Source organism: Lytechinus variegatus, chromosome 3 (genome assembly GCF_018143015.1).
Source record: "Lytechinus variegatus isolate NC3 chromosome 3, Lvar_3.0, whole genome shotgun sequence".
NCBI classification, from domain to species: Eukaryota; Metazoa; Echinodermata; class Echinoidea; order Temnopleuroida; family Toxopneustidae; genus Lytechinus; species Lytechinus variegatus.
The window spans coordinates 16,824,447-16,839,649 of record NC_054742.1 but is presented as its reverse complement, the minus strand read 5'-3'; the positions used below and the strand labels follow the sequence as shown (position 1 = coordinate 16,839,649).

Below are 15,203 nucleotides of genomic sequence, written 5' to 3'. Positions count from 1 at the left end.
CTTGCAAGTAATTATTCCAATTTATGTACTATTTTTCTGTCAGAAATTGAGTTATTCTAGCTGTCAATCATAACAAAGTCTCTAGAGGTCTTTTCTTTTATCAGAGTGCAAGAAAAAAAACTTATAAGGCATCACAAATTTATTTATATGTCATTTATTATTTCATTAAGTAACAGGATTACAAATAAAAAAGTAGAATAAATTCAATAGAATGAAATACTGTGTTTGAAATACAACATGTATATTCTTTGAAATTCATACGGAATTAGTTATGGTACACTTTAGATGATAATAGCCTATGTTGTTGGATTGATAAAGGCTGCCACCTGCATTTATAGAGACATATTCAAAACATGCTTATTCTTTATGATTTGGGGAAAATTGATGCATTTTTTTATGCCCATAAATAATTACTGCTTCCCCCACTCATTTCAAGAATAAACTGAAATTTATTGGTCATAAAAAACAGTATTCATATGATACAAAATAATTTAAGACACTGTCATATATTTGGCAGTTAGTTTTCTTTCTCTCTCTCTCTCTCTCCCTCTGCTTCATTGACTTTTCTTCATTTCTTTTCCTCTTTTTTCACATGTACTTTCTTGTTTTATTTACCTGTGCGCTCTCTCCCCCTATCTCTCTCTTTAGCTTTTCTTATCCTTCTCTATAGCTGCTTTCTCATACTATACCAATCTCCCTTTCTTGCTATTTCTATGAGTGATAACTTCTCTGCCAGGGGGTATAAACCTAAAACCACCTTTTTCCTGTTTGAAAACTTCAAGGGTTATTCTTTGTCTAGCACTCCCAATTGTCCCAGATATATGCTAGTCTTTCTCTGCAGACAGATAAATCATCTCTCTTACAACTCTGTATTTTGATTACTGAGGTTTTTCAAATGTTTTGCTTTTCTTTTTGTTTCTTTTTATTCCAGAGAATAAAAAAGAACCTTTATTTCATAATATGAACAATGACATCAAATCAAATTATTTTCTTTTTTCTTTTTCACATGTTTTCCAAATAACATACAATGAAAGAGTACTATGTGCCTACTTCATAAAGTAATGTAAAAACAATGACCATTTCTGACTGAATTTCTCACATTGATTTTTTTCAATGTACTTTTCAAAGACAAAGTATCTCTGAATTTCACTTTTGAGGAGATTAAAATTAGGCATTTTATCATTCATTTTCATTTTATATATGAAATCAAGAAATTAACAAAATGGTATTTAGAGCACAAAAATTAATGATCTAATTCCAAATAAACACATTTCTCAATTAAGCTGTAACTTGATATTTGAAAGTTCCCTTAACCATTGTATGATTTTGTTCCAAAATGATAAATTTATCGAACATTCAGAGAACAAATGAATTAATGTTTCGTCTTCGATTTTGCAAAAAGAATATAATCCTGAATCAATTCTATTTATTTCTAATATAAATGAATTAATTCCCAATATTCTGTGAATGAGACGATACTGAAACCATCTTAATTTAGTGTCTGTTGTACATTTGATTGGAATGTTGTAAAGTACAGACCAGACATCTTCACTGTAATGAACAATTAATTTTGTGGTCCATTTATCTTACAAACTTCCTTGTTACCTTGCTAAAATTTCTCATTTCATAGTAGGATGCTGTAAAAATGTCTGTCATGTAACCTTTGTAGCTGCTTCCTTCAAAATAATAATATATTCAATCAGTTAACATTCTGGCATTCCAACAAAACAGTGTCTTGCAGTTTTAGACTACTTATAGCCCCTAACAAATTAAAGTAACAGGACTATTTGTTCCTTCATAGGATACTCACTTCGTCTATATTTAATCTGACTTATTTTGTTCAAGTAAGTTTTGTGTGTCCCTATGATATTTTGTTCATTGCGTCGTCGGCACACGATAGAAGGCCATCTCAAGAGCCCTTCATATGTGGGTTATGTATGAACTAGGTTAAGAAAGAAGAGGTAGTATGATCCTCTTCCAACTTCATCAAAAATCCATCTCTGTGTTGATCACAGGGACAGATTGGGTTATAGGGGTTGATCAATAGAGGGGGTACTATTTCTTTAATATTGCTTTGTAGTGTGAATTGTATCAGTGTGAATGATCAAGGGAATATAGCAAGGACCGTGGTACTCTCTATTGCTACTGATCAATGCCATTTATTATTAGTAACATGTGTATATTGATTTCATTTATTTTAGTACTTTGGTTTGATGAATCAAACAAAGAGGACTCTGGCAAATATTTTTTATATACCGGGTAAAACATCCACCTGAATTAATGAACTTATCTAAAGATGATGTGGATATACATTCAGATATATATTTCACGTTAAAATAAAAAAAATCATAATATCATTGAAACAAAATTATTTTTATTGACATGCCAACATGTTTTTTTTATTTTGGATTTGGTAAATTTGTGAATGATTGATTATTCAATCATTTTCTTTCTTAATTTCTAGGTCATTACAGCTTTGATAGTACTGTTCTATATTAACAGAAGTTACATTAATGTATATTTTTTCTAAAAAATTGATTGAATTACACTTTTCTGAGTAATACATATTTTCAAGAAGTGCAGTTTCAGATGATTGAATTAACATTTTATATTTTTGTTTTGAATGATTGTGTGAAGACATATTGCTTAATCATAATACAATTTAGAAAACAACCAACCTCGTTTTATTCTATGATATAAGAAAGAATGGTTAACCAGAAAAAGTGCAATATTTCAATGATGTATTGTATAAAGAAAGTGCAGCAAAAGTTGAAATAATCTTTCTGAGGAAATTGCCTGTTTGTGCAGCTAGATTTCTGTTGACCCCCACTATGTTTGTCCGCACCTGATAAAAAGGAGTGGTGAGAAATGAAGACCGTTTGCTGACCAAAGCCTTCATTCATACCAAGGTTTGTGTGTGTGTGTGTTAGTGAGTAGTAGTGAAGGTATGTTGGCAGATTGGAGAGTTTAAATGTGTTGAATTAATAGTTTTAGATTAGATTTAGTCCCCTTAATTACTGGTAATTAATACCTTTTTGAGAATCAAAAGAAAATTGAATAAAACTAATCATTTTTACAGTTACCATTATTTTGTTTTTTATATATTCATTATAAGGATGAAGTTGTTAGTTTGTAAGACTGAGCTAATACTTAATGTTTTGATAATTAATTTTAATTTCAATCTTTTCTTATCAATGGTATCGGTGATGTAATGCTATATAACTGGAATTTCAAACGGAATAAGATTCTGTGTCCAGGCTAGTCAGAATCTGATGACAATTTAATTATATATCTGTAAATTTCTTAAATACTATAAGAGCAGAATAATTGTATTACATTTCTATCTGATTATCTATTGCATGTACTTGAATACTATATGAAGTAAACTTGAATACAAGTTTTTCAAACCTGTTGATCATGTATATATTTTCAAGTATATGAATAATATTGCAATCCATCTAGAAATAAGGGGGAAAGGAATTGAATGGGAAGTATTTTAAACACACTGCAAAGGATATGATGTCAGCGAAAGGACAACCTTCTAAAACCATTACTTGCATCCATTCCAATATTCTGATCATGAAGACATGAGCTAGCTCCACCAGTCGTTTAATGCTTTCATTGATGATGGTTGGAGTATACCATCAAACAAAGAACAGAAGTTAGCAAATAGAGGCCCTGCCAAATGGGCAGAATGGACGTGAATAGCAATTCTCAACAATTTCAGATTGGGATCTACCTCCATCCCTCCCAATGTGAAATACTGAATATTTTATGCTTCTTTAGGAGTCTTCAATTTACTATGTATTTTCTAGTACTCACCTTCTTGAAACTGAGTGAGAATGTTTTAAAAAGGCTCGAGTATTTGGTTGATTGACAATTTTTAACTCACCAGTATCACTACAGACCAGATGAAAAGGATGATTTTTTTCTCCGCACATCTCTTCTCTTATATGTTGGCTGAAACAAAGACAATGATTATAGTTACTATAGCAACAATTCTACAAATCATATTTTAACTCATGATCAAAAGTATCTCCATGATTGTACAAAGCATTAAAGTTAAATGGGGTTGTGACTTTCATGTTTATTGCGGTTAATAATATATCCATAAATGAATGAACTATATATATTTGCCCTACACTTCTAATTTTGGGTAGCATCCCCAGTAATGTACATCTTTGTATGATTTTGGAGAGAAGGGGGTGGGGTGCGTGGAATAGAGACACAGAGAGATGAAGGGACATGGGCTATATATTGGCTGCAGCTCGTATATTCAAATTATATAAAGTCGATAGAATACCTTTGTCAAGGGAAATTTTATTGGTTACAGTAGCCCTGCATTGTCTTAATGAAATAGTATAAACTGTCCATCTATTGATGCTCCATGAGTTGATGAAATGAGGTAGTATAGTTGAAACAAGGAATCTTAGAATGTTTAATCCTTTCAGCAAAAATACCAATTCATGAGCCAATCAAACAGCTGGTCAATCATTCTTTCGAGTAGTATGGACAAGAGTGAGTTATTTACAGACATCTCGACTCATCCAATTAAACTTGCTCCAATTTTCTGTTCCAATTTCGGAACAGTTCCATATCGCGAGTGACTTATTGACCGTGACTCTGGGCTATGGTTGATCAGGAAGGAAAGATTTCCAGAAATTTAAGTTGGTGATTGGAGTCTGAGATTTGAACAAGAGAGTGAATCTTCATGTTTCTTTGAGTTGACATTTTATTTGATGGATTAATTACAATATTTTCAGAGCTAGAATGTATCATGCATAATGTACAATATCTGGGGGGAAAAAGATGAAGCAAGCTTCCTCAACTATTTAAAAGTCATGTGGGGAAAACTCATTTTCTGAAATTTGTCTAATAAAAGTCTTATTTGTTGATCGATGACAGGGTGAAGTATGTATGGAAGACATCAGCTTGGTCTGAATGTGACATCTTACCAGGTTCATCTGGAAATGAAGATGGAGATGATGATGATGAAGAAAGAGGTCCATGTGGAGGAGGATTAGCATCTAGAGAAGTATTCTGCACCCATATCAATGATACAGGTAAGATGATTATATCCTCACATTGTCTGCTATTTTTTCTCATGTAAAAAAAATGAGTGAACTAAATATGAATTAAAGAATCTAACTAGTAACTGACATCTTGGAAGAGGTTAGACCTTGGTTGTATTTTTGATGGTTTGCTGAAGATTGAAAAGGCATTTACATGTAGATTAATCAATGCATACAGGTTGAATATTGCACTGGTCTTGTATACATACTTAATGCAGCATTTGAACAGTGATTCATCAATGATAGTAGAAATTGGAATTAATATTTAACAAGTGCTGTCCTTGCATTGATTATAATCATTGGTATTCCCTGGCCTGCAGCCTTTATGACCTCCATTTTTTAACAAACTTTATTTATGATTTCACGGTTCTATGCAGTTTAATATCACTGAATATCACTCAGATATATCTCATGTTATTCTATGACTGAAAGTGACAGCTTTTTATCTCTAATTCTTAAATTGCTCTCCTCCCAAACAGAGAACTAATTAAGATGGACACAAGCCGAAGGCTCTTTTCAAATCACATTTTTTTAATCAAACACCAATCATTGTAAATTAGTTTTTCCTATGAATAGAATATATATCTATTCTCAATACAATATATTGAATAGAATAATCCCCTCTATTCTATTGTCTTCTTTGTGTGTATCTATGTGTCATTTAGATTTTACCTTCCATCCTGTAGATCCATCTATTAATTTGATAACACTCAGTTGTTTTTGTATTCTCTATCTCTTTCTCTCAATTTTCACACATATTCAGCTATCTCTGCCCCTTCTCTCAAAATATTTTTTCTCTCATCTTACTCTCATGTTTATCTGCCCTTCCCACTACAAACCCCCCTTTCTCTCTTTCTTTCTCTGTTTGTCTGTCTCTTTTTTTCTCTCTTTCTCTCTGTATCTCTCTCACTTTTTACTGCTCTGCAACTTTTCTTCTTATTCTTTTATTGCTACTCTTCCCAAATTGTCTGCCTGTACTGACTATTCCATGTATGCTCTGTCCATTTCCATATATCTCCTTTAGCCTACCCTATTAACTTGTCTTTAAATGTATAATTTGCTGCAATACTACCTACTGTCCATATCCGTCCTAGTTTCCTAAGTATTAGATTATGTATAGCACTGGGAATTGGAACTTATTTAAAGCATCCCACTTCTCCCTTCCTTCCACTATATCTACAATCGCTGACTCCATTCAACTGTTTTCTTATATTTTGAAGAACTTTCTTACTAGCAAGAGGCAGAAACTATATCCTATTCCCCACATGCATAAGAATAAATCTATCCTGATAGCAGAAGATTGTCTTCTTTCATTGAGACATTGATTTTTGTCAAGACTTTCATGTGCAGTGGCTGTATATCGTAGAGACCCCCTACCTGAAGAATTAAGCAACTAATTTAATCAGTGAACCCTACATCTAGGCAATATTCCTATTCCAGAAAGTTTATGTAAGGTTTATATCTGTAAAGCCTGGAAATCATTCAGTCCCTGTGATCAATTCTGTTAGTACGACATGAATGATCATCAATGAAGAATAGATGTTGGAACTCACATGGGTAGGAATCATGGAGTCTGTTCAATTAAGGGTACTAGCAACTGTTAAGGGTCTTTTTTTTAAAACCTTTTGGAAAACCATATCTTTGAAATGAGATGAAATGTTTAGCATTTGATTTCTATGATAAAAGAAGACATATGAATAAAGGGTTTTATTTTGCATTGTCTTTATACACTCCACGTTTGTACATGTTTGTGAAAGCGAATTGCAGCAATGTAAGAGCTTATAAGATTAGACCAAACAAACCAAGTCAAACAGATTCAACATGTGAACTAATATGGGAATGGATTACGCCTTTAAATCGCCCTCCGAGATTGACATGAATTAGTTTCATTCAGCGCTAGTATTTACAGACAAATTTCAGTCTGTTTGTGCTGAAATCCCAGGTGATGGTGCCGCAGGAAGTATTTGCGGGTGTTATGGACGTCACCATTTGACATTTTACAGAGGGAAGGTGTCGCTTTAGCATTCCTTTACCTGGTAGTTTGATGCTAGTCTGTCAAGGAGAGACTTTTGTGTGTAAAAACAAATCAATTATGTTATCAAATCAACTTTTCATACATTTATCAAAAATAAGATAATTTTAAATATCATAAGAGCTTTTCGTAGGATAATTGTTTGTCAGTTATATGTGAGGTTTAATTCTAAGTTGGACAAGAAACCCACATTGAGACTAAAAACCAAGACAAATACATTCATCTGGTATAAAAGTGCATTTGTCATTGCTATGGTGATGTGTTTTGATGGTGAGATTTCAATTCTGAGCATGCAGCATCCTCTATTTATATCTTCATATCAAGAGTTCCAAAGAAGATGTAAAAATGAGCAAACTTGGAGCCATCATGCGTGATCACTTCAATTCTTAAGTTCCTTGTCAGAGGAATATGATGAAGTCATGAAACATATACTTATCAGATTTTTGTATTTCTTATATTTATGTAAAGCATACTATTGATATAAATGCCTTGTTCTCACATCAAGTTTCATGCTGAATTTTATCTGGAACTTTGATAAATGTATTTTTAAATTGCTCAGTCCCAGTATAATTTTATAAAATTGATCAATCAAGGCATCCACTATTGGATTAACATTGAATTTGGAACTACTGTTTACTGACAGAGATGTCAATTATCGTCCAGCTTTATCATCAAATAAAATCTGGTATTGACATACCAGGCATTCAGTGAGTTTTGACAGGTGATCTGATAAGGGAAAATTATATTCTGTATTTACTACCAGTCTTCATGGTAGTGTGTTGGTTTCAATAAGAATACATGTTTATGGTTCCATATCAATCAAACATTTATTGTTGTCTTATTATATAACAGCATCAATGCCATTACCTGATGACCTCTGTGATCCAGGAGAACGACCTGGTACAATAACAGACTGTCATGTACCATGCCCTAAACCATGCAGGGTTGGCCCATGGACTAGCTGGGGTCCATGCATATCATTTGCATGTGATGTGACAGGTACCAAAAAGGCAAAAGGTAAGAGATAGTACTTTTTGGAAATATGGTTTTTGTATTTAGTGCAGATCAATTAGAGAAAGACAGAATGGTGAAACGCATGCTTTCAGTACATGATTCTTAGATTATGATTGTTTTTGTCTAGATCAGGAGTCTATTCAAATCTACCCATGATGATGTATTTAAATTCATACAAATAAACCTCTTTAGAATTAAACGTTCATTCAATCATAGCAACAAGTCTTAATGTAGAGTCTTTTATCTACATTAAACTGTCCATATGGGCCATTTATCTGTTTACACTTTAAATTAAGCACAATTTTACCGTGCATTACCCATGGGATTAAATTAATCACCCAATGTGAAAACTTGTTGATTATCAATGTATTCAAGGCTATAAGAGTATAGAAGTCTATCCACTTTATATTGATACAATTAGAACCATAAATCTCACATGGCTTTATGCAAAGAGATATCACTATCTACTGTAGATTTGAACTTAGTTTGAAAATCTTACCTGTTGAATTTTTTTCCAAAATGGGTTGGATAGTCCAAAGTATTCCTCATTCTAGGATTTTTTTTTAAAATATCAAATAGATTAATATTACATCTTAATTCTCTAATGCCATCCACCTACCTGTGGTAGAGTTAATTTGAACATGATTTCTCATGAACAACTATATCCTCTTTTATCATTTCCTGTTTAAAGCAACTACCCCATTTCACAAAGATTTCTTAGCAATGCCCACCCAAACAATAGATAATTTGATAGTTTTATTTATATAGTTCAGATCTTGAATTTGATTGCATATGACTCAGTATACTCCAATAAAAGCTCAAAACACATACTTGACTCTCAACATCTTTCACATCGGTATGATGTCCTTATGATTAGAAGTCACTGAGTTTGAAGAGTGTTATTTTCAAGATTGTTGACCAAAGAAAGTGAGTCATTGTAGTTTGACTGGTCTTCATTATTGGAGTGTGATAGATTGGCTACGACATGTGATAGTGACAGAATTTTACTCAGAGCCATTCCATGCTTCTATTGATAATAGGTCAGTTCTGATGATCAAGCCAATATGTCTTTGACAAGGTTTTTACGTCTTTGCCATCAGTCAAATCTTGGTTCATAATCTCTGCTTTAAAACTTTCATTGGATACAAGAAATTAGATTGTAATCTGTATATTAATAATTGTACTGGCATTATGTTGATAGTGAGGTACCCACCTGTCTAAAGTACTGATATGAATGACCACAACATTAGATATGGATATTTAAAAAAAAGAAAAGAAGACAATTGTCAAAAACAAATTCACAGAAACTAGAATGGATAAAAGGCAAGTAATCTTTAAAACTCGCTCAACTTTTCTTCACCATGGTGTAGATAAAACTCTCATTATTCATTGAAATATATTCAGAATATATTTTAGTATAATTCAATACGTGTTTTATGTATTTTTTCAATTATTGTTTAGTAAGTGATGCAAGATATGTTTGTTTTTCATGTTTATAATGTTTAGTGACCCTTCAGCAAAGAAGAATATTAACTCAGATTAGAAGTTAGCTTAGATAAATCCAATTTCTCCTTTTATTTTAAGGTTTTGGAGTGTGATGAATGACATATAGCACATAAAAGTGACACTGTCCATGCAATTACCAGGTTGTTCATTAACTAAAGTGATATTAGGAATCATGGCAGAGAGGCTTATATAAAGTCGTTAAATGTGTAGAGTATGGTATATATTGAAGGATAAAGGATAGGAAAGGGGCGCTAAAGGATATCTTTCAAGAGCTTACAGAGTTAAATGTTCTCCTGGCCACAGCAGGCAGTGTAAGATGTGAAGCATTTATTATGGGAAAGAGTCAGAATTGAAATGTATATGATGATTGGTGACCAGTAAGTGATGTCTTCAGACAATAAGGGTATAAGGCTAATTTATTAGAATGAAGAAAATGGAAGCATTCAAAAAAGAATCAAAGGGGAGAGAGAGGGTTGAAGGGAGATGTGCTATATTAAAGGCTTTCAAAATTATATCTTTGGGGAAATAGCTTAATGCATCACATTTTGAAATGCTTGAGATTTGTCTGTAAGATAACAAACATTTTGTTAAATTTGCAGTTATATGAATCACCTATGGCATGCCTTGCAGCTTATGTGTAGACTTTGTGCAGTCAATCTCCTTTGAATTCTGATAGTAATAACATTCTTTTACCTACTTAGACACATCATTATGGATGTACATGTACCAGTATCTAGTAAAATATTCATACCATGTTTTGGTACACATTCATTTTATCTTGGTTGAATGGTCGACCATACCTTTCTCGCCTCATTTCATCCTCAGCTAAATGTTCCATCAGGGAACCCATTATGATCATACTGCAATGTAAGGTTCAATGCCATTTAAATATGCTTTCCTACATCATTACCTCTCTCTCTCGTAGAAGGCATTCAAGCTGATCATTATGCAATGGCTGACATTTGCTTAATGACTTCTTGCATCTTTCAAAACAGTCCCATTGCACGCAAGCTCTAAGATACTGAAATATTACAAGAGAATATTAAGCAGACAAACTTCTATTCCTCCTACCCCCACTCTTTTTTACAGAAATGTTCTTGTACCATTTAAAGGCCACATCACTGGAATATACATTCAAGCCATAATATATCTTATATCAAATTTTAAGTTTGTTGTTCAGTGCCAAAAATTGCCAAACGTAGAATATAAAGTTGATATTGAGAGTTAAGATAAAAAGTATGTTTGTGGAGTCGAGGGGTGCCAAAGTGAATTTCACTTTCACCCAACCATTAACAAGTCCTAAGTCTTTTGTCAATACCTTGAATCCATGTTATACCCCCACCCACCCCCCCCCCAAAAAAAAAATGCATGTTGTATTTTGCAAGGAGTCCATTGATGTATCTTCATATTACTAATGCACTCATATATTTTATTTTCACTCCAAATTCTTTATGTTGAATTCTTTGTACTTGCATCTTTCCATAAATTTTACATGAGATCTCCTCACTCATAAAATGTCAGGCGTGAGACTCACTAATATTTTTGTTAAAGTTATTACTGCATGAATAGCAAGCAACCTTACTTTGACTTGATATTCCTCAAGTCATACGTGTATACTGAGATCAATAAAATGATGTTCACAAAATGTAATTAATTAGTTTCTTTTGTCAAGAAAAGATAAGAGGCTTTGGTATCACCTGCTTAGGAAATTGAAAGTTCTCTTTAAAGAGAAGTATATAAAGGAACATTTTTAAAGGTAGTGCTCAACCTAAAATACTCCTTATTTCAAAATGGGACTGATGGGAATGAGTTTATACAGTCATAACATTCATAACATTCATCTACATCAATTAATGAATCAATTGTGCCCCTCAAATCAACAATAATTATTAAATAATTTTCTTTCAAATTAATTACTGTGGTGGACATATCATTGTTTTGAGTATAAATATAAAAACAATCCATGTAATGTATTTTGAGAAACTTCTTAAGTTTAGTGCCTTTAGTGAACAAGTGCTATCTGATTGGAGTGCACAAGATGTAGCTTTCTAAACATGTATGTTGAGTTGTTTTCCACTAACAGGTGATCTATCATACAAGCTGCTGGCAAGACACATTTTACATACAATGCACTAGGTATACAATTTAAGCAAATTGAAGGTGTAAAGAATATATGGGTCTCTGAACTAGATTCCCAAAATGTAAAGAAAACATGCCTTCAGATATTTGTAGGATAAAACATTGTGAAAGGACTTTAACAGGCTTTCTGTTGTAATGTATAAGACAATCTGTCTACATGAAGGTTGTTGTCAACATGAAGAAAGAAACATAGTACTTACACCACTTTCTCTTCAAAGAGTAAACCGCCTTATGTTTGAGCTTGTTTTGAAACATGAAAACATAAAGAAAGAAAGACAGATAGATACATACAGGTAGATTAAAGAGAGGAAATAGAATAATGGATGGGGATATAGTGGGGTGTGAGTGATGTAGGAATAGAGAAGGTAAAAGAAGGCTAGTGGAGGAGAAGGAAAATACTTGATGAAATGTTTGAGAGAAAGAATGGAGAGGATAGAGGGAGTGAATGTGGAGGTAGGGAATGAGGGAGGGGGAGGGAGAAAAAGAATGGAAAAGATGCTAGGGTACATTATAAGTAGGCCTACTGTAGCTGTGAAGCAATATAATAGGACAGGAAGACCAACATACAATGGGTGATTTCAAGTACGGTGTTGGAATCTGGTGTTGGTGCTGTGACAACACCAACCCCAGCCACAACACTGTACTTGAAGTCAGGCTGGTGTTGGGATTGACCTCGGAAAATATGATGTATTTCCGGCAGTTCTTGTTAAAGGCTGGTGTTGAATGTCATCTACTGAACCCAGCACTGTGGTTGGTGTTGATGATCTACATGCAATTTCCCCAATCACCAACTCCCAGGAATTGGGAAAATCATGATTTCAAGTTTGGTGTTGGTGTTGGCAATCTCAAGCTCGTGAACAGTCAGTGAACACAATGAAACATCCCTGTAAAATGAGCTTTTACAGGTAAGATAAGTATAAATCATTTGAGTTATATATTTTGATGAAGAATAATGTTCACTTTTTCAAATTCTTGAATGAATTAAAGCATTGGTATTCTGTACAATGAAAATTTAATGCATTTCTCTCCGGTTTCATTTTCGTCATCGAGACTTCTCGCGTGAAGTTGATATGATTTAGCAGAGCCAGATGCGTGACGTCATATGCTATCGATAACACAATCGGTATCGTTCCTCTGAACCCAGCTCGGTGTTTACGCTCTCAACACCAACACCAAACTTGAAATCACCCAATGTAATATTGAAGAGGAAAAAAGGTTTATAGGGATAGTATCAGTATATGAGAGTGGAGAAAAGTGAAAGTAAATATGAGGAAAAAAGAGTTAAACATAGCTAGGGAGGCAGAGGGAGAGAGAGATATTATAGAAATGGATGGAGAAGATGGGGTGGGGTATTCACATGATTTATCATCTCTTAACTCGTGATACTTCCACTTAAAAAGGCTATAGAAATTGTACAAATTTATACATGAGTTGTACAAATTTTGTAGTTTTATTTGAAGAAGAGAGGGGAGATTGAGAATATGTAATGGTATGATTTAAATGCATGAGTTCAAACCCTCTAGCTCTCTCCACCTTCAGCCAGATTGCTTGAACAAATTTAGTTAGCCAGAAACCTAGGTATACTAACCTTGAAAGCCCATACGCACATAAAACCCAAACAAAATGGCCATGATGTAGAGTTTGTTAAATTGAATGGACCAACCCATCCATTTCTCATTAAACCTTAACAAAGTTGCCTTCCTCTCACATCACGCACTATGACTTTACCCTTTCCTACAATAGTTAATCTTTATGACGACAATTTGATGAAGATTCATGAGCACTGCTATTGCTGCAGAAAAAAAAATACTCAAGAGAAATGAACCTTTTAACATTTTAAAACTATTTCGAAGTATAAAGTTTTATTTTTTCTTAAGATTTATGAGAAATCAACATTATGGTGCTAGAATAATTAACATAATAATTGTTCATAATAATGTTACCTAACTGTTATGTGTTTGGTATCTATGCAGACTGACATTTGTTAAACCACATGGCAGATTTTAAATGAATCCATGGAAAGAGGCAAACCCTGTAGTATAAGACCAAGACATCTTCATGAATCTAGCTTTGCAAATGATTTGCTGTTAAAAATAAATATTCATTTGCAGCAAAGTAGATTAAGTCAAACAAAAAATACATTAAAAATGAATTGGAAAATAGTCAGTAGGAAGGTTTTTTTGTAAATGGGATTTCGTATTGGAATGAATATCTGTTCGGATTATCAACAACTTCATAGAAAAAAAATCATTAAAACAAAGCAGCCTCATGCTTACTCAGTTATACATCTGTTTATTCATTGTCTTTGAAGAGAAAGATTTCAGAACATCCTCTCTTTTTTTGCTTACACGAACAGCCTCTAAAGGTGGTTTCAAACCGCCTAAATCATAAGAATCCCCGTTAAATTACGAGAACTTTTTAAGGCTAAAAAATACCCATTAATTATTCCTGCATTCACACCGCCCTGAAACATACCCTTCGGGATAAGTTCCTGAAGTTACGAGCATGCGCAGTATGGTCTGATAAGCAGGCAAGGCGCGAGATTCAAAATCACTAGCCCAGCAGCCACCCACGGTGCTGCACCCAACGACACGCTGGGCTAAAAGTTCCCGTAAATTGCTTTCACATTGCCAAAATACCTGCGACCTTGGAAAAATCCCCGCGAAAGTTCTCGTAATTTCGCCAAGTACCTACTATTTAGCGGGTATTTTCTTATGGGGAAATTACGCGTAGTTTGCTTTCAAATTACCATAATATCTGGTATTATCTGATCGGGATAAATTTCTCGATCAGAGAATACCTGGAACTGACGAACTTCGAGGCGGTCTGAAACCACCTTAAGATGTATTCACTGTTCAGTTGCAATCGATCCTCGTATTTTCCCTGTGGTAAGAAAAATCTGAAGTTCAAATTTTTTTAGAGCTGCTCATCTTCCATTTAATGTGCTCATGTAATGCTTAATGGATATGAAAATTCAAATAAAATATTGAGTTCTTTATAAGAGGAAAAAATGATTATGAAATTCAATCAATTTAAAGAAATCTTTATAAAGCTTCCTTTGAATAGAAGTAATCAAGGTATTCTACATATCAAAATAATCTAATATAATTCTATATTTTCCTTGTATGCGGATATGTGATCTGCAACAAAGTTGGAGAAAAAAATCCTTTAAAAATCTGTCATCTGTAAAGTCTTTACTTTGTGTATTATTATATTATAATCACCTTTACCACAGGCTCCATAACAGTATCTATCACATTGACATTACCTGAACACTCAACTTTTTCTTTAATCTGCCTGCTGGATAACTTGACCAAGGCTGAACTTTTTCTTTAATCCGAGTACTGTGACAGAAAGCACTTACAAAATGAAAACAGAATCTATTACTATAGCTGAAGGGATCTACAGCCACTTTTAGATACAACATCCTTTTGTAAACC

The 15,203-nt window shown here is 33.4% G+C and overlaps 1 protein-coding gene across 2 annotated transcripts in view; it reads left to right on the top strand.

Moving 5' to 3' along the window:
- Positions 1-15,203, top strand: part of LOC121410354 (thrombospondin type-1 domain-containing protein 7A-like) — a 93,756-nt gene that overhangs the window by 52,835 nt on the left and 25,718 nt on the right. For both annotated transcript variants that reach the window (XM_041602383.1, XM_041602382.1), the window contains exons 5-6: positions 4,906-5,063; positions 7,957-8,121. In XM_041602383.1, coding sequence (XP_041458317.1) covers positions 4,906-5,063; positions 7,957-8,121 — 323 coding nt within the window. The remainder of the gene's footprint in view (positions 1-4,905; positions 5,064-7,956; positions 8,122-15,203) is intronic.